This window comes from Clarias gariepinus, chromosome 19, assembly GCF_024256425.1.
Source record: "Clarias gariepinus isolate MV-2021 ecotype Netherlands chromosome 19, CGAR_prim_01v2, whole genome shotgun sequence".
Taxonomy (NCBI): domain Eukaryota; kingdom Metazoa; phylum Chordata; class Actinopteri; order Siluriformes; family Clariidae; genus Clarias; species Clarias gariepinus.
The window spans coordinates 11625929-11645074 of NC_071118.1; the positions used below are offsets into that span (position 1 = coordinate 11625929).

The 19146-nt window shown below is 36.6% G+C and overlaps 1 protein-coding gene across 5 annotated transcripts in view; it reads right to left on the reverse strand.

Moving 5' to 3' along the window:
• Positions 1-1686: 1686 nt before the first annotated feature.
• Positions 1687-19146, reverse strand: part of myo7ab (myosin VIIAb) — a 44203-nt gene continuing 26743 nt past the window's right edge. For 3 of the 5 annotated variants that reach the window (XM_053478518.1, XM_053478516.1, XM_053478519.1), the window contains 22 exons: positions 18738-18864; positions 18505-18624; positions 18158-18331; positions 16962-17189; positions 16702-16872; positions 13885-14002; positions 13547-13673; positions 10178-10347; positions 9898-10088; positions 9300-9424; positions 8981-9135; positions 8697-8850; positions 8274-8429; positions 8066-8171; positions 6578-6691; positions 4985-5072; positions 4794-4900; positions 4393-4578; positions 2604-2720; positions 2373-2456; positions 1990-2109; positions 1687-1877 (listed from right to left, as the gene is read on the reverse strand). In XM_053478518.1, coding sequence (XP_053334493.1) covers positions 1785-1877; positions 1990-2109; positions 2373-2456; positions 2604-2720; positions 4393-4578; positions 4794-4900; positions 4985-5072; positions 6578-6691; positions 8066-8171; positions 8274-8429; positions 8697-8850; positions 8981-9135; positions 9300-9424; positions 9898-10088; positions 10178-10347; positions 13547-13673; positions 13885-14002; positions 16702-16872; positions 16962-17189; positions 18158-18331; positions 18505-18624; positions 18738-18864 — 3031 coding nt within the window. In that variant the 3' untranslated portion in view covers positions 1687-1784. Of the gene's footprint in view, positions 1878-1989; positions 2110-2372; positions 2457-2603; positions 2721-4392; positions 4579-4793; positions 4901-4984; positions 5073-6577; positions 6692-8065; positions 8172-8273; positions 8430-8696; positions 8851-8980; positions 9136-9299; positions 9425-9897; positions 10089-10177; positions 10348-13546; positions 13674-13884; positions 14003-16701; positions 16873-16961; positions 17190-18157; positions 18332-18504; positions 18625-18737; positions 18865-19146 lie in introns of those variants that run through there. The other 2 variants (XM_053478517.1, XR_008355823.1) reach the window with 2 other exon arrangements.

Here is a 19146-nt window from a genome sequence, read left to right on the forward strand (position 1 = left end):
CAAGGTCTCTCCAAGGGCACAATTTCAAAGCAGACTGGAGTTTTAAGATGTGCTTTTTAAGCTAATTTGAAGAAATGGCAATGTTAAGGACCAAAGACACAGTGGTTGGCCAAGGAAACTTAGTGCAGCAGATGAAAGACACATACAGTAATGCTTACTTTTTTATCGACATCAGAAGTTGTCCAGCAGTGCCATTGGCAAGGAACTGGTGGAAACCTCTGGGACCAAGGTACACCGATCTACTGTCCGAAGAAGTCCTGTTAGAAATGTCAAGAGGTCTTCATGGAAGATTTGCGCCCAAACTCCATACTTCCGACAAGGAAACAAGGCTAAGCAAATCAACTACACATAAAAGATTTAATTTTTTTTTTTTTTTTAATATTTAAAAAATTTGAATAATTGGCTGTAGCAGGAGGCAAGTTGTTTACCAAAGGGCTGGAGAACGTTACGAACTATGTTCAGCATAAAGAAGAACTAGAAGTCCTGAAAGTTATGGTTTGGCCCCCACATAGCCCTGATCTCAACATCAAGTCTGTCTGGGATTACACGAAAAGACAGAAGGATTTGAGGCAGTCTAAAAACTAAGAAGGTCTGTGCTTAGTTCTCCGAAATGTTTGGAACAACCTACCTGCCTGCCAAAGTTCACAAAAGCTGTTACTTTAATGAAATGATGGCAATTCTGGTTTTTCAGGCAAAGGGTGGTCACACCTAATACCAATTTAATTTGGATTTCTGGTCTGTTCATTTACCTTCAATTTTATTAATTGATAAAAACAATTCCAAATCATCACCCCTCCACTGCCGTGCTTGACACTGGGTATGGTTTGTTTCTACAGAAATAAAATGGTTTGGTGCTGGGCATTAAGGCGAAACAACTCTACTTTTATCTAATTTGTTCATGTTTCAGAAGCCTTGTGGTTTGTTTAGTTGCAGTTTTGTAAACTGTCTTTTTAGACAGAAGAGGCTACTCTTGGCACCCTTCCAAACAAACCATACTTGTTCAGTCTTTTTCTAGTTATGCTTTTATGGAAAAAAGTTCTTAGTTTGTCTAAGGTTTGTGTTCGGCCTAAAACTAAGACCTGCTATGATCAGATGATTTTTATTATGTTTTTACAGAAAATGATTTATTTTTCACAAAACGACAAAAAATATGGTTTGTGTAAACAAGAAGTATTGTATACAACATTTTTTTGCAGCATACAATACTTTTTGTTTACACAAACTATATTTTTCATACTGGTGCATTTATTGGTTATATTTCTGATTTTTTGAAACTGTGTAGTAATTTTATGAAGCAGTAAATAAGGTACAGTAAGGCTTAAGGCTCTCTACCCAGTAGAGAGGGGATTTTTTAAAATGAATTAAATATTAATTTAACTTATTAAATATTATAAATCTCTTAATTGGAATAATTTAATTAAACAACATTATAAAAATTACAATATTGAACTTATATAATCCAATCTTATTAATAATATGTACATACATAATTAATTAAAGCCAATAAGAGTATAAAAATAAAATAATATAATTTATTAATTATATATTTAACACTAATAATTAGAATATGTAATATAATAATTGATAATTATAGCAATTAATAAATGTTAAGATTAATATTTACCTTTTTGATTATATCTTTTTCCTAATTATTATACATACCACAGCTAATAAAAAAATGAAATCACAACAAAACATAAGGGATAAAAATATATATATTTTTGAGTGTAAGAGATTTAAACACAAAAGGCATTTTTATTATGGTTCTTTGTTCATGATGCTGGCTAGTTGCTGTTTCCACAGGAGCTGCGCAGTTTGGTCATGGTGCTCATCATTTGACTGATGTAAGATGTCAGTAGGTCATCCATTTTGTAGCCCTGTGGTCAGACAAGGGAAGTATTTTTGCAAAATTTTCTGTGAGGTTTGACGGCATTGTGTCTCACTTACAGTGCTACAGAGGAAATCATTACATAGATCTTTCTGACTCACCAGTGGCGTCTCACAGAGCAGTTTGCTGCCTCTCATGAGGTTACCAATGGTGATGTGAAAGTAGGTGTTCCCACTGCTCCAGTTAGAGATTTTGGTGAAGGGGTGCGTCATTATGATATCCTGTGAAGAGCAGAAGAGCATGCTGTAGTTCAGTAAAATGGAAAAATGGAAAAGTTGTAAACATTTTTTACAAGTATTTAATTCAGTCAGACAAGACATAGTAGTCTGTAGTCTTCTTGATTGACTGTTCAATGTATTTAACAATTGTAGAACAACTGGGATGTTACTGTTAAATGTTACAATACTCGCTTGGAACTGACTGTTGTATAAAGCATATTAAGATTATGCAGCAGGTAGACTTCTTTGCTTTTTTTCCACTTTACCTTTGTTGCTGTATCAAGCAGACTAACACCATGCTGGTTGATTGCTATCAGTAGTAACTCCGGTAGATTCGGGTCTGTGGTTTGCTATGAAATGAATAATAAAAAAAAAAACAGGTTCATTAGCATCATAAGCAGGTTAATACCTATTGAGTTTCTATTCAGAATTTTACTGTTATGGCATGACCAGTGTTATTTATCTGCAGACATTACTTGTACACTAAAAAAAATTACTTTGACTTCGAAAAAGGCTGATCCAAAAGTGGGCCACTTGAAGATGATTGTCAGGAACATGAGTTTGGCTTCTTCCTGATGTTTTCCAGCATGTTGGTTAAAGCACATCACAATAGACTGTAGAGAAAAGAAACTTAGTAAAGTAAATAGTTTGAAAATAAGGAGTAATAGATACACATACCAACTAATAAAAAAGTAACTAATTAAAATTATGAAGTATTTTATAGTTTTGTTGTTGTTGTTGTTGTTGTTTACAATTGTTGAATATCAGCATGGCTGTGATGCCTGCAGGACTTGGGCTGCACCTTTGTAACACCTGTTTTACAACATTCGTTAATGATGAAATTTCTTTATAATTAAGCAAAATCACATGGGAGTGAGGCTTGTTGTGCTATATATCAGCATAGCTGTTTGATATTCAATACAACAGCATGACCTTGAGTGTGATATTGCGTTTATACAACAGTTCCACAAACACCATTTATCATAAAAATATTCTGATTTGTCTCGCATTTAGTTTGCATGTCCTCCCCGTGCTTGGTGGGTTTCCTCCGGGTACTTCGGATTCCTCCCACAGTCCAAAAATATGCAGATTGGGCTAATTGGCATACCCGAAATTGCTCGTAGTTTGTGACTGTGTGTATGTGTGTGTGCTCTGCGATAGATTGGCACCCTTTCCAGGGTGTACCCTGCCTTGTGTCCTAAGCCTCCGGGTATAGGTTTGAGGTCCCAGCGACCCTAAATACAGGATAAAGCGGTATAGAAGATGAGTGAGTAAGTGAAAGTGTTTTGTATTTTTTAAACCAGTAATTTTTTTCCGCCACACATATCTATTTGTGATTGGTGGGAACTAACTAACAGAGATAAGACCGAAAGTTAGCGATCGACAGTGTAAAAACAGCTGTGAAAGTAATTTAAATTCTTATTAATACTTATCGATACTAGAAGACAAAAGGTGAGGAGAATAATGTTTAAGGTGACATTTTGTCATCAGATTTGATTTCTTGCTAAATATTTTTCCGTGCATGTATTTGAATATGGGTTTTGGCAGGCAGCCGCTCTCTTCTCAGGACTGCGGACCGTACCGACCTACCATTTACATTTAGGCATTTGGCAGACATCTTATCCAGAACAACTTACAAAAAGTGCTTTAAAGGTTCTGTCATCGGATAGATACTTACTCTGTGTTCCTAGGTTACTAACTAAGTGCCATCAGTCAAACACAGTTGGAATAGGAAAGTACTGAAGAAACAGATACGTCTTGAGTTGTCGTTTAAAGATTGCCAAAGACTCAGCTATACGTGCCAGAACAGAGTCTGAATGCAACCAGAACCCTGAGAGATGGTGGGACCATACTTTCACTAATGTTGGATGGTTAGTTTATTTAACAATTGTAGGACACCTGTGATGCAGACTAATACATATAGTTAACCGTTCCAGTGCTGTTACCATCCATTATCACCATACGTGGAACGGATGGAATCAGAATACTTTTCTAAACTAACTGAGAAGCTTTTGCATTTGCTGTGTTGCAGTACCATGATGCTATATGCTTGGGTATTCAAAATAACTTTACTGTAACTACTGGCATAGCACACCCATCATAGAAATCCTAACTAATGTGCATACTGTAATCATTACATTGCAATGCAAATATATATACCTATAATTCAAATATATACAGTATTAGTTTTTTTTTGTATAATTCCTACATTACGTTATTTCCACATAATCATAAAGAGATGTAAATGATGTGAACAGTGCTTGGCATTTTCTTTCTCTCACTCACCCGTTTCCAGTCATCAGGTGAAAGCTCATTGATCAGATCCTGAGGGATGAGCTCTTTCATCATCTTATGGAAGTGAATAAACTCTGATTTATCCTCTTCAAACATTACCCTGTAAATCAGAGCTGCAAGCTGGAAGGCCTCTTCATGAGAACACTTGTGGTATCCACGTAGGTATTTAGGCAGTTCCTACACCAAAAACAGAACAAATACACAAAGCTGTCATGTATACATGACACTTTAAGCTTAAAATTCCATGGGAAGATCAGGACTAGTAATAATTTGCATTACTGTCAAAGCTTCTATTATAATAAAAAGTATATTAAAAAAACAATTATCAACACCAGAAATAAATGATTTAAGAATTCACCAGTGTATTCAATACATAAAAACATCATTTTTACCTGGTAGTAGTGAAAGATGGAGTCAGCCTTTGAGTCTTTGCCTGGAACAGTGTTAGTCCAGAGTTTCTTCATAAAATATATCTGATACGACAGGGAAGGCACTATACCTTAAACACAAACAGCATATTACACAGAGTCTACAACAGGTTAAATATAATATGATGAGTTGAGAAGAAATGTAATTACTGTACCATCTTTAACAGGTCTGGCTTTTTTGATCCAGTCAGTGAGGTGTCGAACAAAGTCAAAAAAGAAATCTCCATCTGGCACACTGATGACCTGAGAGAACCCAGGCGAGGGAGGTCAGGTATTAAAAAAGTCACTGTACCATAGGTAACAGTACAGTATTATTCTTCACTTATAAATAATGGAAAGTGACTCATCATCTCCCGAATAATTATCACCAAATTAAATTAAATTTAGACAGTTGACAATATCTCTCTAATATCTTTTATTACACAAAGAAGAATGTACAATTTGTTCTAATATATATTCACAGCATCCGTCACTTTGAGAACACATTCATGATGAAGACAGTGATCTGTGACCGGGGCTAAAGTGTTAGCCTCTGCATCTTCCCAACTCGACTGAGCAAAACCCAAAACCTGTACCTCTGCGTTAAGTTTTTATTGCACTTTATACAGTAGCACATCTTTTATTTGCATACAATGTAAGGCATCAGGTTTTCCCCACTATAATTTATTATTAATGTGATGAGAGAAATGTTTTTTAACCCCCTAAGCCCCACCCCCCTCTAGAATCCTAATATCCCAGGTAGAATGATTAAACCCTTAGTGTTTGGTGGCTATTCTTGTTGTCTTGTCTCAGATAAACATGTTGACCTGTATATATAGGGATTTACATAACAAATTTATCATTTTTTACATTAAATATGGGGAGATCTTAATGTTTCAATTGAAGAACATTGAAATCATTTACCAGACTGTATTAAAATCTTTTTAGTGTGGGACTGTTGCATGCACTATGCATTGACTTCATTTCCCTGATGGCTTGTTTCTCATATGTGAAGAAAGAAAAAGAAAAGCCCTAGCTTGCTCAGCTAGTTAATGATTCTTTGAGTAGTGTATGTAGTTTGAGTTAGCTGTTACTTCTTAAAAACAGTACATGATGGAAGTAATTTAAAATAAAATGGGTCTACGTTTCTTGGATAGCTTTAGAGGTATTGAAAAAGTGTAATTACTACTGTATTATTATTATTATTATTATTATTATTATTATTATCATTATTATTATCATCATTGGTCATATGTTGACAACTCTGAAGCACCAGTATGGCTGCCAGGACAGCTATCCTTTATATTGATTACATCTCTAATATTGTTAGCTGTGGTCTTATAATTGAGGATATACTTGAGCAACATTACATGAGAGGATTAGGGTTGGGGTTAGTGATGTACTGCTGGATACAGCATGCCACAATGTTATCAGATGTGTTTTCTTGCTGAAAGCTTCTGTGACTGTTTTTAAATATGTTTTTTTTTGACAGGTGGGTGCTCTCTCCTCAGTACTGCGGACTGTACCGACCTACTTTCACCTATGCTAGTGACACATCTGGGACTTATACATACAGTATACATACAATATACATATAGCTGGTACATCATTATCACCGCTCGTGGGATGCTTCTCATCCAATCAGATTGCTCGGATGTAACTAACATTAGTTTAAAGTATAATATCTACCAGGAACGATAAATCCATGCAGAAATCATGCCTTAATTTTTGAACCAATAATGCTTTTTGACATCGCTTGTTGGTTTTACCTTGTCAGAAATCTTGACGAACAGACTGAAGCCCTCTGATGACTTTAGCAGCATCTTGCTGGAAATGTTCAGACAAAACTCCTTGGCTTTTGTGCTCGATTCTACTTCAAAAACCTGCAGTTAGGATGTAATTTGGACAGAAAATTCTCAACCTCAATTACATTTTCAACCAAAATCACCTTATTATTATTTTTTAAACTTTGGTTTCAGAATCTCTATATTGGAAGCTGTGGATGTGAAAAATTTAGTTGCTAAAAGTTTAGTTATTGTTTTGATTACTTTGAAAACAAATGGGGTGGCATGGTGGCACCCGAGTTTGATCATGACCTCTATTTACCCTCTGTGTGGGGTTTTAAATGTTCACATCACGCAGGACCTGTCATGCTCCTGTCACATCGACACCGTGGTGAAAAACGCCCGGCAGCGTCTCTACCACCTCAGGCGCTTGAGAGACTTTAGACTGCCCTCTAAGGTGCTCAGGAACTTTTACTCCTGCCACCATAAAGAGCATCATGATGGAAAACATCTTAACCTGGTTTGGAAACAGCACCATGCAGGACAGACGAACTCTACAGAGGGTGGTGTGTTTGGCCGAGCGCACCATCCGCACCGAGCTCCCTGACCTGCACTCAATCTACAGCAAGCGGTGCTGGACCAAGGCCAGGAAGATCGTAAAGGACCTCAGCCACCCCAACCATGGACTTTTCTCTCTGTTGCGATCAGGAAAGCGCTTCCGCTCCCTGAAGGCCAACACTGAGAGACTGAGGAGGAGCTTCTTCCTGCAGGCGATATGGCCTCTCAACCAGGTTAACACACAGGACTAATCATCTCCGTGTTTTTGCAACATTGCACAGAAACGGTCACTCATGGACATTATTTATCTGTGCACACACTTCAATACACTGTAGACCGGACAACCATGGACACTGCACATTTGCACACGCTTTGCAACATTTGCACACATATTGCATATTGCACACTTGCACTCACGATGCTCATTTGCACACTTCTGGACATTTTTCCTTCATTCCACTTTTTATTTGCTTTTAAATGTAAATTTATTTTGTCTTGTACAGAAAAGTTTTTATATTTCTTATATATTTTGAAAACCTTTATATTTTGGTCTAACTTATAGTTAAACTAATTATTTATTTCTTGCTTCTTTTTCTATTTCTCTCTTATTTCTTGTCAATTGTTTTTTAAATATTTATATATATATAAGCATTTCACCACATATCGTACTGTGTATGACTGTGTATGTGACAAATAAAATTTCAATTTGAATTTATCACTGTCAAGATCTGTGAAATAGAAGTGGTCTCTAATGCCAATAAGTCACAATAAAGGACTCTCCATTACCCTATATTCTGTATTCCGTGTATTCGATTGCATATACAGTACACATTGTATGGATGTATTCTTTTCGTCATGCTATAATTTCTTTAGTAAATGAACACAAAGACGTATGAACACTACAAGACGACTGACCTCATCTGTGTCATCAGGGAAATACACCTTGTGAAAGATCTGTGTGGTTTTGTGCTGAATGGCTTCTACTTCCACCAGATGAGGAGGGTACTTCCTGGGGCCATTCCTGCCATCACATACAGTGTGAGAACATGTTTACTAGCACATGGGCTATGTGTTTGCTACATTGTTTTCTTTCGAGTATGTAATACTTTTTTGCTAGCCTTACCGCAAGGCTTTCTGTAGTCGCTGCATGCAGTCTGGGGCCAGCGAGTGATGCTTCCTGGACTGGAGAAATTTCTGCACGTGAGGCAGGAGGATGTTGCTGGGAGGGAAAAGGCCAGTGCAAAGCCACAGCAGTTCCCAGCCCTTTTCCTCACTGTACCTGCGTAGATGAAACACACGGGGTCAGTCTTGACTTCTTCTTAAATGTAGAGCCAGGGCTAAATAATTACTTGTGTCGATTCACAAATTTTAAAAGAATATTTAGACAAAATATTTAACCATCTATATATATGAATATACCTGGAACATAGTCAGTAAACCAAGGTCTAGGTATAGTGTCTAGCAAGACTAAAGAATGCAAAACCAACGAATGCAAATTTCGGACAGAAAATTAGATCTAGCTAATTCAATTGATGAAGTGACTTACATGACATTATTCTCAGTGAGCTGTTTAATGATCTGACAGAAGATCTCATCCTTCAGGGACTCAGCCTTCATAGATCCTTCAAAGATCTGATCAGTGAGTTCATTAACTGAGCGTGTTCTTTTGGCTGGGTAGTCACCCATATATTTCATAATAGGTAGATCAAAGAAGTCAAGGATCAATAACAGATCAACAGTATGTATATATATGCAGCACTGAAGTACTGTAATGCAAGTAATGCACTGTAAATAACAAATGCCATAGTATGATGGGTGTGTAAAGGATATCAATGAAGGCCAGGCAAGCATCCTGTGAAAGCTCCTCGTGGTTAAGGACCTTCTTTAGCAAAGGTTGTTTAAGAGGTTCTCGTGTCCAGCACCACAGCTTATCCTTCAACCTGCCTTTTGTAATCACACGGCTTAGAGTGCTCTTAGGAGGAGGTCTGCCAGATACCAGAAAACATCATAACACAAAACTTAAACTGAAATATTTTCCTACGAATGAGAGTTAGGAAATGAGACGGCATAATTTTAAAAGTAAGTATTATCTAAAGAAAAGTGATTATAGAAGAAAAGGGAAATAAAAAATAAGGGAGTATTAATGTACCTGAAATGATCGTAGGAAAACTCTTCCAATGTGTAGGGCTTCACTTTTTCTTCGCCATCCAAAAGACTCAGCTGTGATAGACTTATTGAGTCCTTACACTGCTCTTGAGACATGCTAACCAATGTCTGAAATGGAAAGTGAAAAGTAATTTAGAGCCTGTACCTAGACATGGCACCAGTCATTGCAGGGTACCACACAAATATACAGTATATTAATACACTCACTCATAACTAGACTTGTTAATCCACCTATCAGAGAACCCACACGGGAAACCGGATACTCTTCAAACTTCACATAGACAATATAATAAGTGGTTGAAAAATCAAGGACCTTAAACATGTGAGGTGGTGGACACTGGTCCTTTCAACGTATACAAGTCTAAACAGTAAAAGACTACAAAAACGTTATATTAAGTGGAAGTTTGGGCCCCCCCTTCTTTTTAAGAAAAATATATATGTTAAAAACCACATGGAAAAAAGCAACCATGAAGCTAAATCTTAATTCCAAATCAACTCATTACAACATGCACCAAATGTATGTCCTGAGACGATCATGTATCATGTAATGTAATTATTAGCTGAAAGAAAAGCAGACTTGCCACAATATCATATTGCGGTCTGGTAAGGGAGGGAAGCACATAAACGCGGTCTGCATGGAAGTCTCCTCTTTTCTTAGTCCTATCATTGACTCCGTGGGCCCAGCCCCAGGTCAATAGGTCCTCTCCTGTGTGTTCATCCAGCAGGATAAGATCTCCTTTTGAGAATGTCAGAAACGACGAGTCGTGCCTATCTACAAAAAGCAACATACCACCAAGAGTCATGGATCAATCATAAAAATGTATACTTTTTTATCTCTGTAATGTGTTGCACATGGATTACCATGGTTATAGCTATCCGCAAGAGCCACTGCAAACTTTGATCTCTTTCTTAGCCCATCTAAAAAGGTATCAACCAGGTCACAAATGTCCTGAGCATTGTTAGAGGTAAAGGTGTATTCATCTCCTTTAATGGTTGCCAGGGTGAAACTCTGACCCTGGAGCTTTCCTCCTCTGTAAGGGGAGCAAAGAAGAAATCAATAGAATTAGAAGATAAGCAAACCAAGTGGTCTACATTATAAGGGGTGTTCAGGTCAAACCAGGACTTTTGATGAAGAATAACAGAACACAGTCATGACATTCCAGTGTTTCAATAGTGCTTGGATACCATACAGGTAGAAAGTTTTCTTAGTGTGTTGGAGCCATGTTTGGACTGCCTGTTCAGGTCTAAAACGCTCACCTTCCAGGAAATTCTTTCATGGCCCAAGCAGGTGGAAATGGCTTGGAGGGACGTCAGGACTGTACGGGGAATGTGGCAATAATTCCCAGCTTAATTCCTGTAATGTGCAAGTATTCTAAAACACATTTTCCCATAAGAAATAATGGAAACTCAAATTATTCGTTCCACAGCCCCCCCCCCCCCCCAAAAAAAAATACATAAAAAAATTAACACAAAATCTAAAGTAAAAATAAAACAAATTAACCTGCACTTTACCTTTTAAAAAAAGGAAAAAATAAATCCTGACAGATAAGTGTTTCCGTTTATGCCTGCAGGCGCTGTGTGTGTGTGTGTGTGTGTGTGTGTGTGAAGCCCCTCCCATCACGAGAGAGAGTGTGTAAACTGGCACAGTGTCAAATTTTGCGTGCACACACACATAACAACAGAAAGGGCTGAGGGAGAAAATTGATTTTTAACCTTCTAATGAGATTTTCTTTTGATTTACACACGCGCACACACGTGTGTTATAAGAAAACCTACACGCGCGCTGATGCTCGGCGTCAAAACAAGAAGTGCATGTGTGATACATGATACTCGGTACTTGTCAACCAAGACTTGCTCATTTTTCAAAACAAAATTTATTAGAAATCTTTGCTCGTCTTGCGGAACACTCACAAACCGTGTTACTCGCAATCCGAGGTTTCACTGTACATGTGTCATAGGATTGAATCAAACACATTTTATATGTTACATTCAAATTGGAAATTAAGAGAATCTTGATTTAAATGGCAGTTGTCATATTGTCACACTGTTGCACTCTTCATTTGTCTAACAGCTGATTGAAACTGAAACTACTTCTTTTCACAGATCCACAGTCATATGTAAAAGTTTGTAGTGGGTCTTAGTATTAGGCAAATACAACCTCAGATAAATAATAACATGTAACTTTTTTCACCATGCCATTATTTATAAAGCAAAATAAATAAATAAAATGTGTGAAATCTATGTGGGAAAAAATGTGGGGGAAAAGGACCCTCTTTCTGCCTTCACTTCACATTTTAGAGAGTAAGTTGCAACAAGGTGCTACAAATCATCTGCCCTTGTTAAATTGATCATCAGAAGGTGTGCAGACCCCAGAAAAGCATATGTTTTAGCAGTTTGTTGGTTTGGAGCATTCAGGTGTGTGTTAACACAATGCCAACAGGGCACATAGATATAAGCAATGGTCTTAGAGAAGCATTGTTGATGCATCAATCTAGAAAGTGTTAAAAACCATTCCCAAACAATTTGGAGTTCAACATTCCACAGTAAGAAACTTTATAACAAGCGAAAAGCATTCAAGACAGTTACCAATCTTCCAAGAAGGGAACATTCCAGCATAATCACCTGAAGGATCTCATGCAATGCTCTAAGAAATACAAAAACCCAAGAGCTACATCTCAGACTCTTCACTCCTTCACTAAGCGTGTTAAAGTCCATCTCAGTACATTCAGAAAAAGACTGAACAAGTATGGTTTGTTTGGAAGGGTGCCAGGAGAAAGCATTTTCTTTCTAAAAAGAACATGGAAACAGGACTGAGGTTTCATGTATAAAAATGTCCTACTGTATGTATAGATGAGACCAAAGTAGAGTTGTTTGGCACCTAAAACACCTAAAGCAGCTAAAGCAAGGTTGTAATTGGGTCATACAATCTCAATGAACTGGAGCAATGTTATAATGGAAAATGATAAAGTCATACAGGAAACAATTACTGTAATGTCGCAGGTTTTGTGACAGGCAAACGCATGGTCAGCAGAAAAAGAAAAACTGAAAAGAGAAAAGAGAAAAGAAAAAAACTAAAAAGGAGAAAACTGAAAAGAGAAAAAAAACTAAAAGAAAAGAAAAATTGGAAAAAAGAAAAGAAAACTGAAAAGGAAAAAGAGAAAACCAAAAGGGAAAAGAAAAACTGAAAAAGAGAAAAGAAAACTGAAAAAGAAACTTAAAAAAAATAAAAAATTGAAAAGGGAAAGAGAAGAAAAGGAGAAAAAAAATTGAAAAAGAGAAAAAATAACTAAAAAAGAGAAAAGAAAACTGGAAAGAAAAGAAAAAGAGCAAAGAAAAAACTAAAAAAGAAAAACTGAAAAGAAAAAGAAAAGATAAGTATTAGTCCTGCTTGAGAAGCAGGGGATTTGTGTTCGCATTTGTGTTTGAGTTTATTTAGTTTCACTAATAAACCCAAGTTATTTTCGAACAGGAAGACTTTTCTATAAACTTTACTTTTTGGCTTAATTATTGTTAAATAATGGCACAGTGAAAAAATTGTATGAGGTTGTATTTGCCTAATAATAATAAAACCTGCTACAATCAGATACATTTTAATTACGTTTTTACACAGAAACACAAAATTAACCATTGGGGATACTATCTTTTGCTCATGACTTTAAATAAAAGGAAATAAATGAAATAAATAATTAAAATAAACAAATAAAGCTGATGCAAACTTGCCTGTTAGTGTGAACAATGGGTTTGGGGCAATTTCACCAGAAAAACCAAAACTAATTTATTTCTGGACCACAGATGTAGTTCTATCTTCAGGGTACATAATGTTTCTGCTGTGCTGCACTATAGAGTCAATTTAAAGTGTTTATGTCATTCAAATAACAAAACAATTCTATAATGACCAACATTATATAGATCTATACATCAACCTGTGCGCTAAAGTTCTGATTCCTTTGTTTAGTTCCTCAAAAAGTCTGTTAAACCTCAGGGGATAGGCACCTATTGTCTACAAAGGAAGTGATAATTAATGTAATGCATGCCTGAGCTCAATCTTAAGCTTTCATGGGAGAGTGAAATGTTGAGTGTGTTGAATATATAATTACAGAAAGTTTATAATTGGAACAGACAGTTCTTTATTAAGATTTTATGAAGTCATTTAACCATGGTCTATTTATATTACCTTTAACATTTTTTGTTCAGTGGTTCTGAGGAAAACAGAAATACAATATTACTGACCTGCTGCTGGATATGGCAGTGATCTCTGGGAAAGAAAGTTCCAGAAGGACCTGCTCTTGTTCATCCACAAAGTAAATTCCGGTCCAGTTCACTGCCACTATCACATCATTTTTTGGCAGACTGGGTCCTGGAGATTTACAACATTAAACATAATACGATTTTCAAGAATGTGTAATGTCATCACTATACTTTGTTTAGCCTGATGTACTGCTTAGCATAGTTTAATTCCATCACAGCTAATGGTAGCATGCTAGCTTAGGTAACATTATTTCTGGAGAAGTAGCTATCTCATTTTAAGTAGTGGACATTTGCCCAGCAAGGTAAAACAATGAGAATACCTGAGAACTTGAAGGCCTCGAAGAAACGTGAGAAAAGCAAAGGCCACCTGAACCGAGCAAAATCCACCACGTCCTCCTTCACTCTCTGCAGATCAAAACTCTTCTGTGTGTGGATTCCCTGCGGACATTAAACGGTCAATAACTCGAACCTCTTTCCTCCCTGTCCCCATCAGTCCTAACAGGACCTTTTAATGCGCATCATATTTAATGAGCATATGCAATAATAAGCTGCTCAGAGAATCCATAATATAGATTTCTTGCGTCATTAAAGATTCAGGTCCATCACATTGGCCTATGGGAAGCAGAAGGCTAATTAAACTGGCCACCCTTGAAAGGGGGAAAAGTAATTAATGTTTCCTCAGTTATCATCACTCAATCCTTAGGCTGCATTCTTAAAGTTAAAGTTAATTAACGCTGTGTATGTTTTGTATGTTGCAAAATTAGAATATGTTGTGCTATTAGTGACTGTAACTGTATAATTTACAATTTAATTCAAGTTTTATGCTGCTTTCACACACACACACACACACACACACACACACACACACACACACACACACACACACACACACACAAATGGCCAATTCTTATTTCTTGAGAATGTCATAGATTCACAGCGTTCAATAAAGACCTTGCTCTTTGATTTTTAATGAATGTTGATATGTTCCCAAATGTGTTCGTATGTTTTGGTGTTACTGCTGGTGTTTTCTGATTTGCTGTTGGATAGTTTAATCCACACTTACAGGCCACTGTGGGTACTACAGTATATAATAACTTAGCTTGACACGACTGATATATTACTATATTCATCTGTACCATAATACTGTCTGTTAGCAAAAGGACTTGTGAGACAAACCTAATTTTAAAACAAATGTTTTGTCATTTTAGAAGTAGGTACTTTACATTTAGATGTCTAATAAATGTGATTTGCAGCGTCCTGCAACCTCATAGCTGCAATAAAGAACAAAGACTATGTTCCACCTTGTGTGCCTGAGGCCACAAAAAGGCTGAATCATTTTATTCAGTCTAATTTCTGATCACAGCCTATAACACCAGGTACAGAGAGACGAAGCAGATTATAATGAGAATACACCCCTTTGGCACACACATAAATTAGAAAATGACTCATGGCCAAATGTTAATGACAGTGGCCAGCAGAACAGACATAATGGTACCAATGTCTCAGAGAACACAGTAATACACACTGTTCAACATTACTTCAAGTAATTCTTTATTTTTAACAATTAAATATAATTATGTTTACTAATACAATTATCCACTCATAAAATGTATAGATCTACTAATCTCCATAAAATTAGCAAAATGTTCACCTACCTCTGGTACAGTAAGAAGAGTTTTATTGAATATCTATATAAATAAAAGAAAAGTTTTATCTGAACTTGCTCTTTCAATTACAGTATATGTTTACGTTTCATACATTGTTGGACTCAAAAAAATTTGTGTCTATATTTTTTTCTGTCTGTCCAGCCAGATTTTGCCACAGCATCATGCAAAACTGTCTGGACAGAATTGAATGAAACTTTGCCAGTCCTCGCTATAGCGCCATTAATGAAACCAAAATGTTGAGTAAAAATGAGGTTATATGTAGTTTTGTGCCAAATTATGAACCACAATTTTTTGTCAGCGTTCTCCGCATGCGCCAAACTGTGGACACGTCTTAAAACGACTGCTGAACAGATTTTAATAAAACTTTTGCAGTACTTAGATATCTGCCTGAAGTTTAACCCGCACCATAAGTGAAATCAAAATGGTGAGTTAAAGTGATGTTATGAACAGTTATATGCTACTGGGATTAGTAATTTTTTTCATATTTTTACTGCTAAAATAACAGCGCTAAAATAAAGTTATTTTTAACACATTGCTGTCAATTCAAGACAAAACTTAATCTTTATCCGAAGTGTATTTGGCTGACAATGAAAGAAATATAACTTAGCGTATGATGTAAGATTGTCAACCTTAATTTTTTTTATTTATTTGTGTTAATAAGGTATGTCTGCTGTACAGAAAGACATGTACGTGGGCTTTAACCTGGAATAATAATATCACTGATTATATTAAAGCTGATCAGCTTATTTTTTGTTTTAACCTTTTAACTATTTCTAAAAATTATTTTCTCGTCAATGACCAGTACTTACACTGGTACAATATAAAGGAATAGAAAGTGCAAGTCACATCTTAAAGAACATGAGTGCTTGTGAAGTTTAATTTCCTTTTATTAACATAATCACGTCTCACTGCAGTTCTGTTCAAAATAGTGAATAGGTAATGAACTTCAAAAATGGAAAGTGGTTTCCTTGGAATCATTTGCATTAAATTCCATTACCATACTAATTACATTTCCTATATCTACACAAAAAATAAGTTTAAGAAAAAAAAATCTGGCAAAATTTGTCTCAACTGATGAAAAATTACATTGAGCCAAGATTTAAAGGTGGTTGAAAGTTTTGTGGTCCAACAATGTAGGAAAGTCACCCATTTAGTTGGGTGTGTCTGATTGCCACCTGTGATGCCGGCACTGTATAATACACATTGGTATTGTGATGTTGCTGACATAATCCCTAATTGAAAACAGAGCTAATGATTGCACTTAATTGTTGCTTTATTTTTGGCCAAAAATAAGCAGAAGTCAGCAGTAGGTAATTAGTAGTAAACATTGTTTTATTTGCATCTCACACCCTAAGCAATTTGTCTCAATTTACCATCTTTTTTAGCAAATATCTGATTTTGCCCAGCCATAAAACTGGCACAATTATTATTTTTTTTTACCCGAGTAACAATTTATTGTTTTGTGCTTACCTTTTTGTGCGCTGACATTATAACCTGAGCCCACTTGTCCACAGTTCTGGAGGCGCTGATCTCTCGCTCTGGGATGTACGAGGTGATGAGGCTCAACAAACGTTCCTGAAGAATCTCTGCCCCATAGTCTACATAATACTGCTGAGATGCCAGCTCAGCCAAGTCCTCCTCCTATGATCACAAAAAACAAATGGATGTACAGTATATAAAAAAGTTACAATGTTTACTCTGTTGTAAGACACATCAAATACAGCTCTCACCCTTTCACAGCGGTACTCCCCAAACTTGACTCCACGAATGATCTGCTGGTAGATAAGGTTCGTGGCCACAGTGTCCTCACCAGGGTTGTGCCAAGGCGTGAAGATCTCTTTCCTGAAGAACAGCCTCCAGGGGGCATTGCGTTCTTGAGCCCCTTGCTCTTTGGCATACTGCTCACACTGCGACACTGCATCCATCACATGGTCTTTCCCACTGCCAAGAGATGACACCTGCAAAAATGGCACACAAACTGTATGGGAAACAATGGAAAACTTTGGCTGATGGATGCAATAAGTCATAGGTTACAGGACAATGTCAGTATAGCAAAAAGAAAACCCTTGCAAACGCATGGATCTTATCATAATGCAAATAATGCAAACGCATGGATCTTATCATTTTTGGGCAAAGGTGAAAAAGTACAGACAATGCACCAGCTGTTAATCTAGACAGATTATTTGTAATCAATTGACATGGTATATTTAGTAATAATGTAGTATTTTAAGACTCTGTAGTATCTAAAGCTTTCAGGTCTCTGCGGTCTTATATAAGACTTTAAAGGTTCCATATTGTACTGTTTCCTTAACAAGTCAACATAGTTCTCATGTGTCCCCCATTGTGTAACTGTTAATGTCCCTGATGAAATATCCGCCAGATTAATGGATTAAAAAAAAAAAAAAAAACTCAACCTCTCTCTGTTTCAGAGATCTAATTGAAAAAAATCTAATTAGCATGTTTAAGCCTTGGCCACTGTGAAAATTTTTTTTTTGTTGTTGTTTGTTTGTACAGTACATGCATACTTTAGACCTCTCTGACGGTCTAAAATGACTACAAAGTGAATTTGCACATAAGTCTCTGAAGTATTTTAGTTTTAAGTATTAAGTCCTTTGAATGTAGTTTAGTCCTCAAGTCTTGTTAATGTTTAAAGTCTCTGTAGTATTTACATTCTCTGTAGCACTGTCTATATACTTTGTCTCCACAATGTGTGTATATTTTATTTTATTTTATTTTATTCTGTTACCGGCTTAAATCTCTACTATACATGATGTCCATCATTGAACTAAATCATTGTAATTTGTTGTAGTAACATGTAATTTATTAAAGTGCATCAGGTTCTACATAAAAAGTAACAATACATATTACATATATGAGTGTTGTTATTATTGTATTACATTATACCTAGAAGCTGTGAGATACATGCCTTATCGAATAGAGCGATGTACAGAGAGAAGCCGAAACGGTCCTGCAGGCCGATCTTATCTGCCAGAGCATTACAGAACTCTGCAGAAGTAGTGGCTGAGTCTGTTAGCAGGGTCTTAGTGGTGCCGTCCATGAAGGTCACTGGCAGCATGATGGGCTTTTTCGATTTAGTGGCCTAAAGGAGCGAGAGAGAGATAGAGAGAGAGAGGCACCATTGCACCTTTGAGCAAGACTCTTAACCTTCACCTCCATAGCTAGATGCCTGCATTGAATTTTGCCCTGACAGTGTTTGCCAAATAAAGAAAAATGAGTGAGCATGATGGCTGCAGGGGAAAACAGTGACAGCACCTGCAGCTCGAGCCACGAGGGAGGCTGGGTCCGTGTCTTGTTCACAGAAGTGCGCTTTAGTCTTTCTTCGCAGTACGGGGCGTACCCAGGAGGTCCAGAGGTAATGAATGTCCGCAGATACTGCGATAAGAAACAGGAGGGAAGAACAATATTACATTTGTGGCTCAATAAAAGTTTTCATTTCATTTCTTTTGAAGATAAATTGATATGAAAGTAAAAGCATAAATATTTACTTTGACAAATTTGTCAGACGGTGCGAAGCATCCCACGCACAGAGACAGCAGGATCCAGCCACGAGCATGGCTGTTTTTGGATGGATTTTGGGTCAGCTGCTTACAGATCTGACAGTAGATCTCATCTCTATTAAATATAAACAATGAGATCATTTCTCATGGGAGTGTATTTATTTAAATGGGAGTTTTAAATCAAGTTCTCAGATAATTAGATGTAAATACAGCTACTATTGAGCAATCAGAACCAGAACCTTTTATGATAAAAAGAAAGCAACTGTCAAAGAAAGCTAATTTTAAAGAAAACCCATCCTCTTATGGGTAAAAGGAAAACAAGGGAAAAAAATGTTGTTGCACCCATTTTATCCAGGCTTGGGATGAGCACTGCGTCCACTGGATGGGAATCACACCT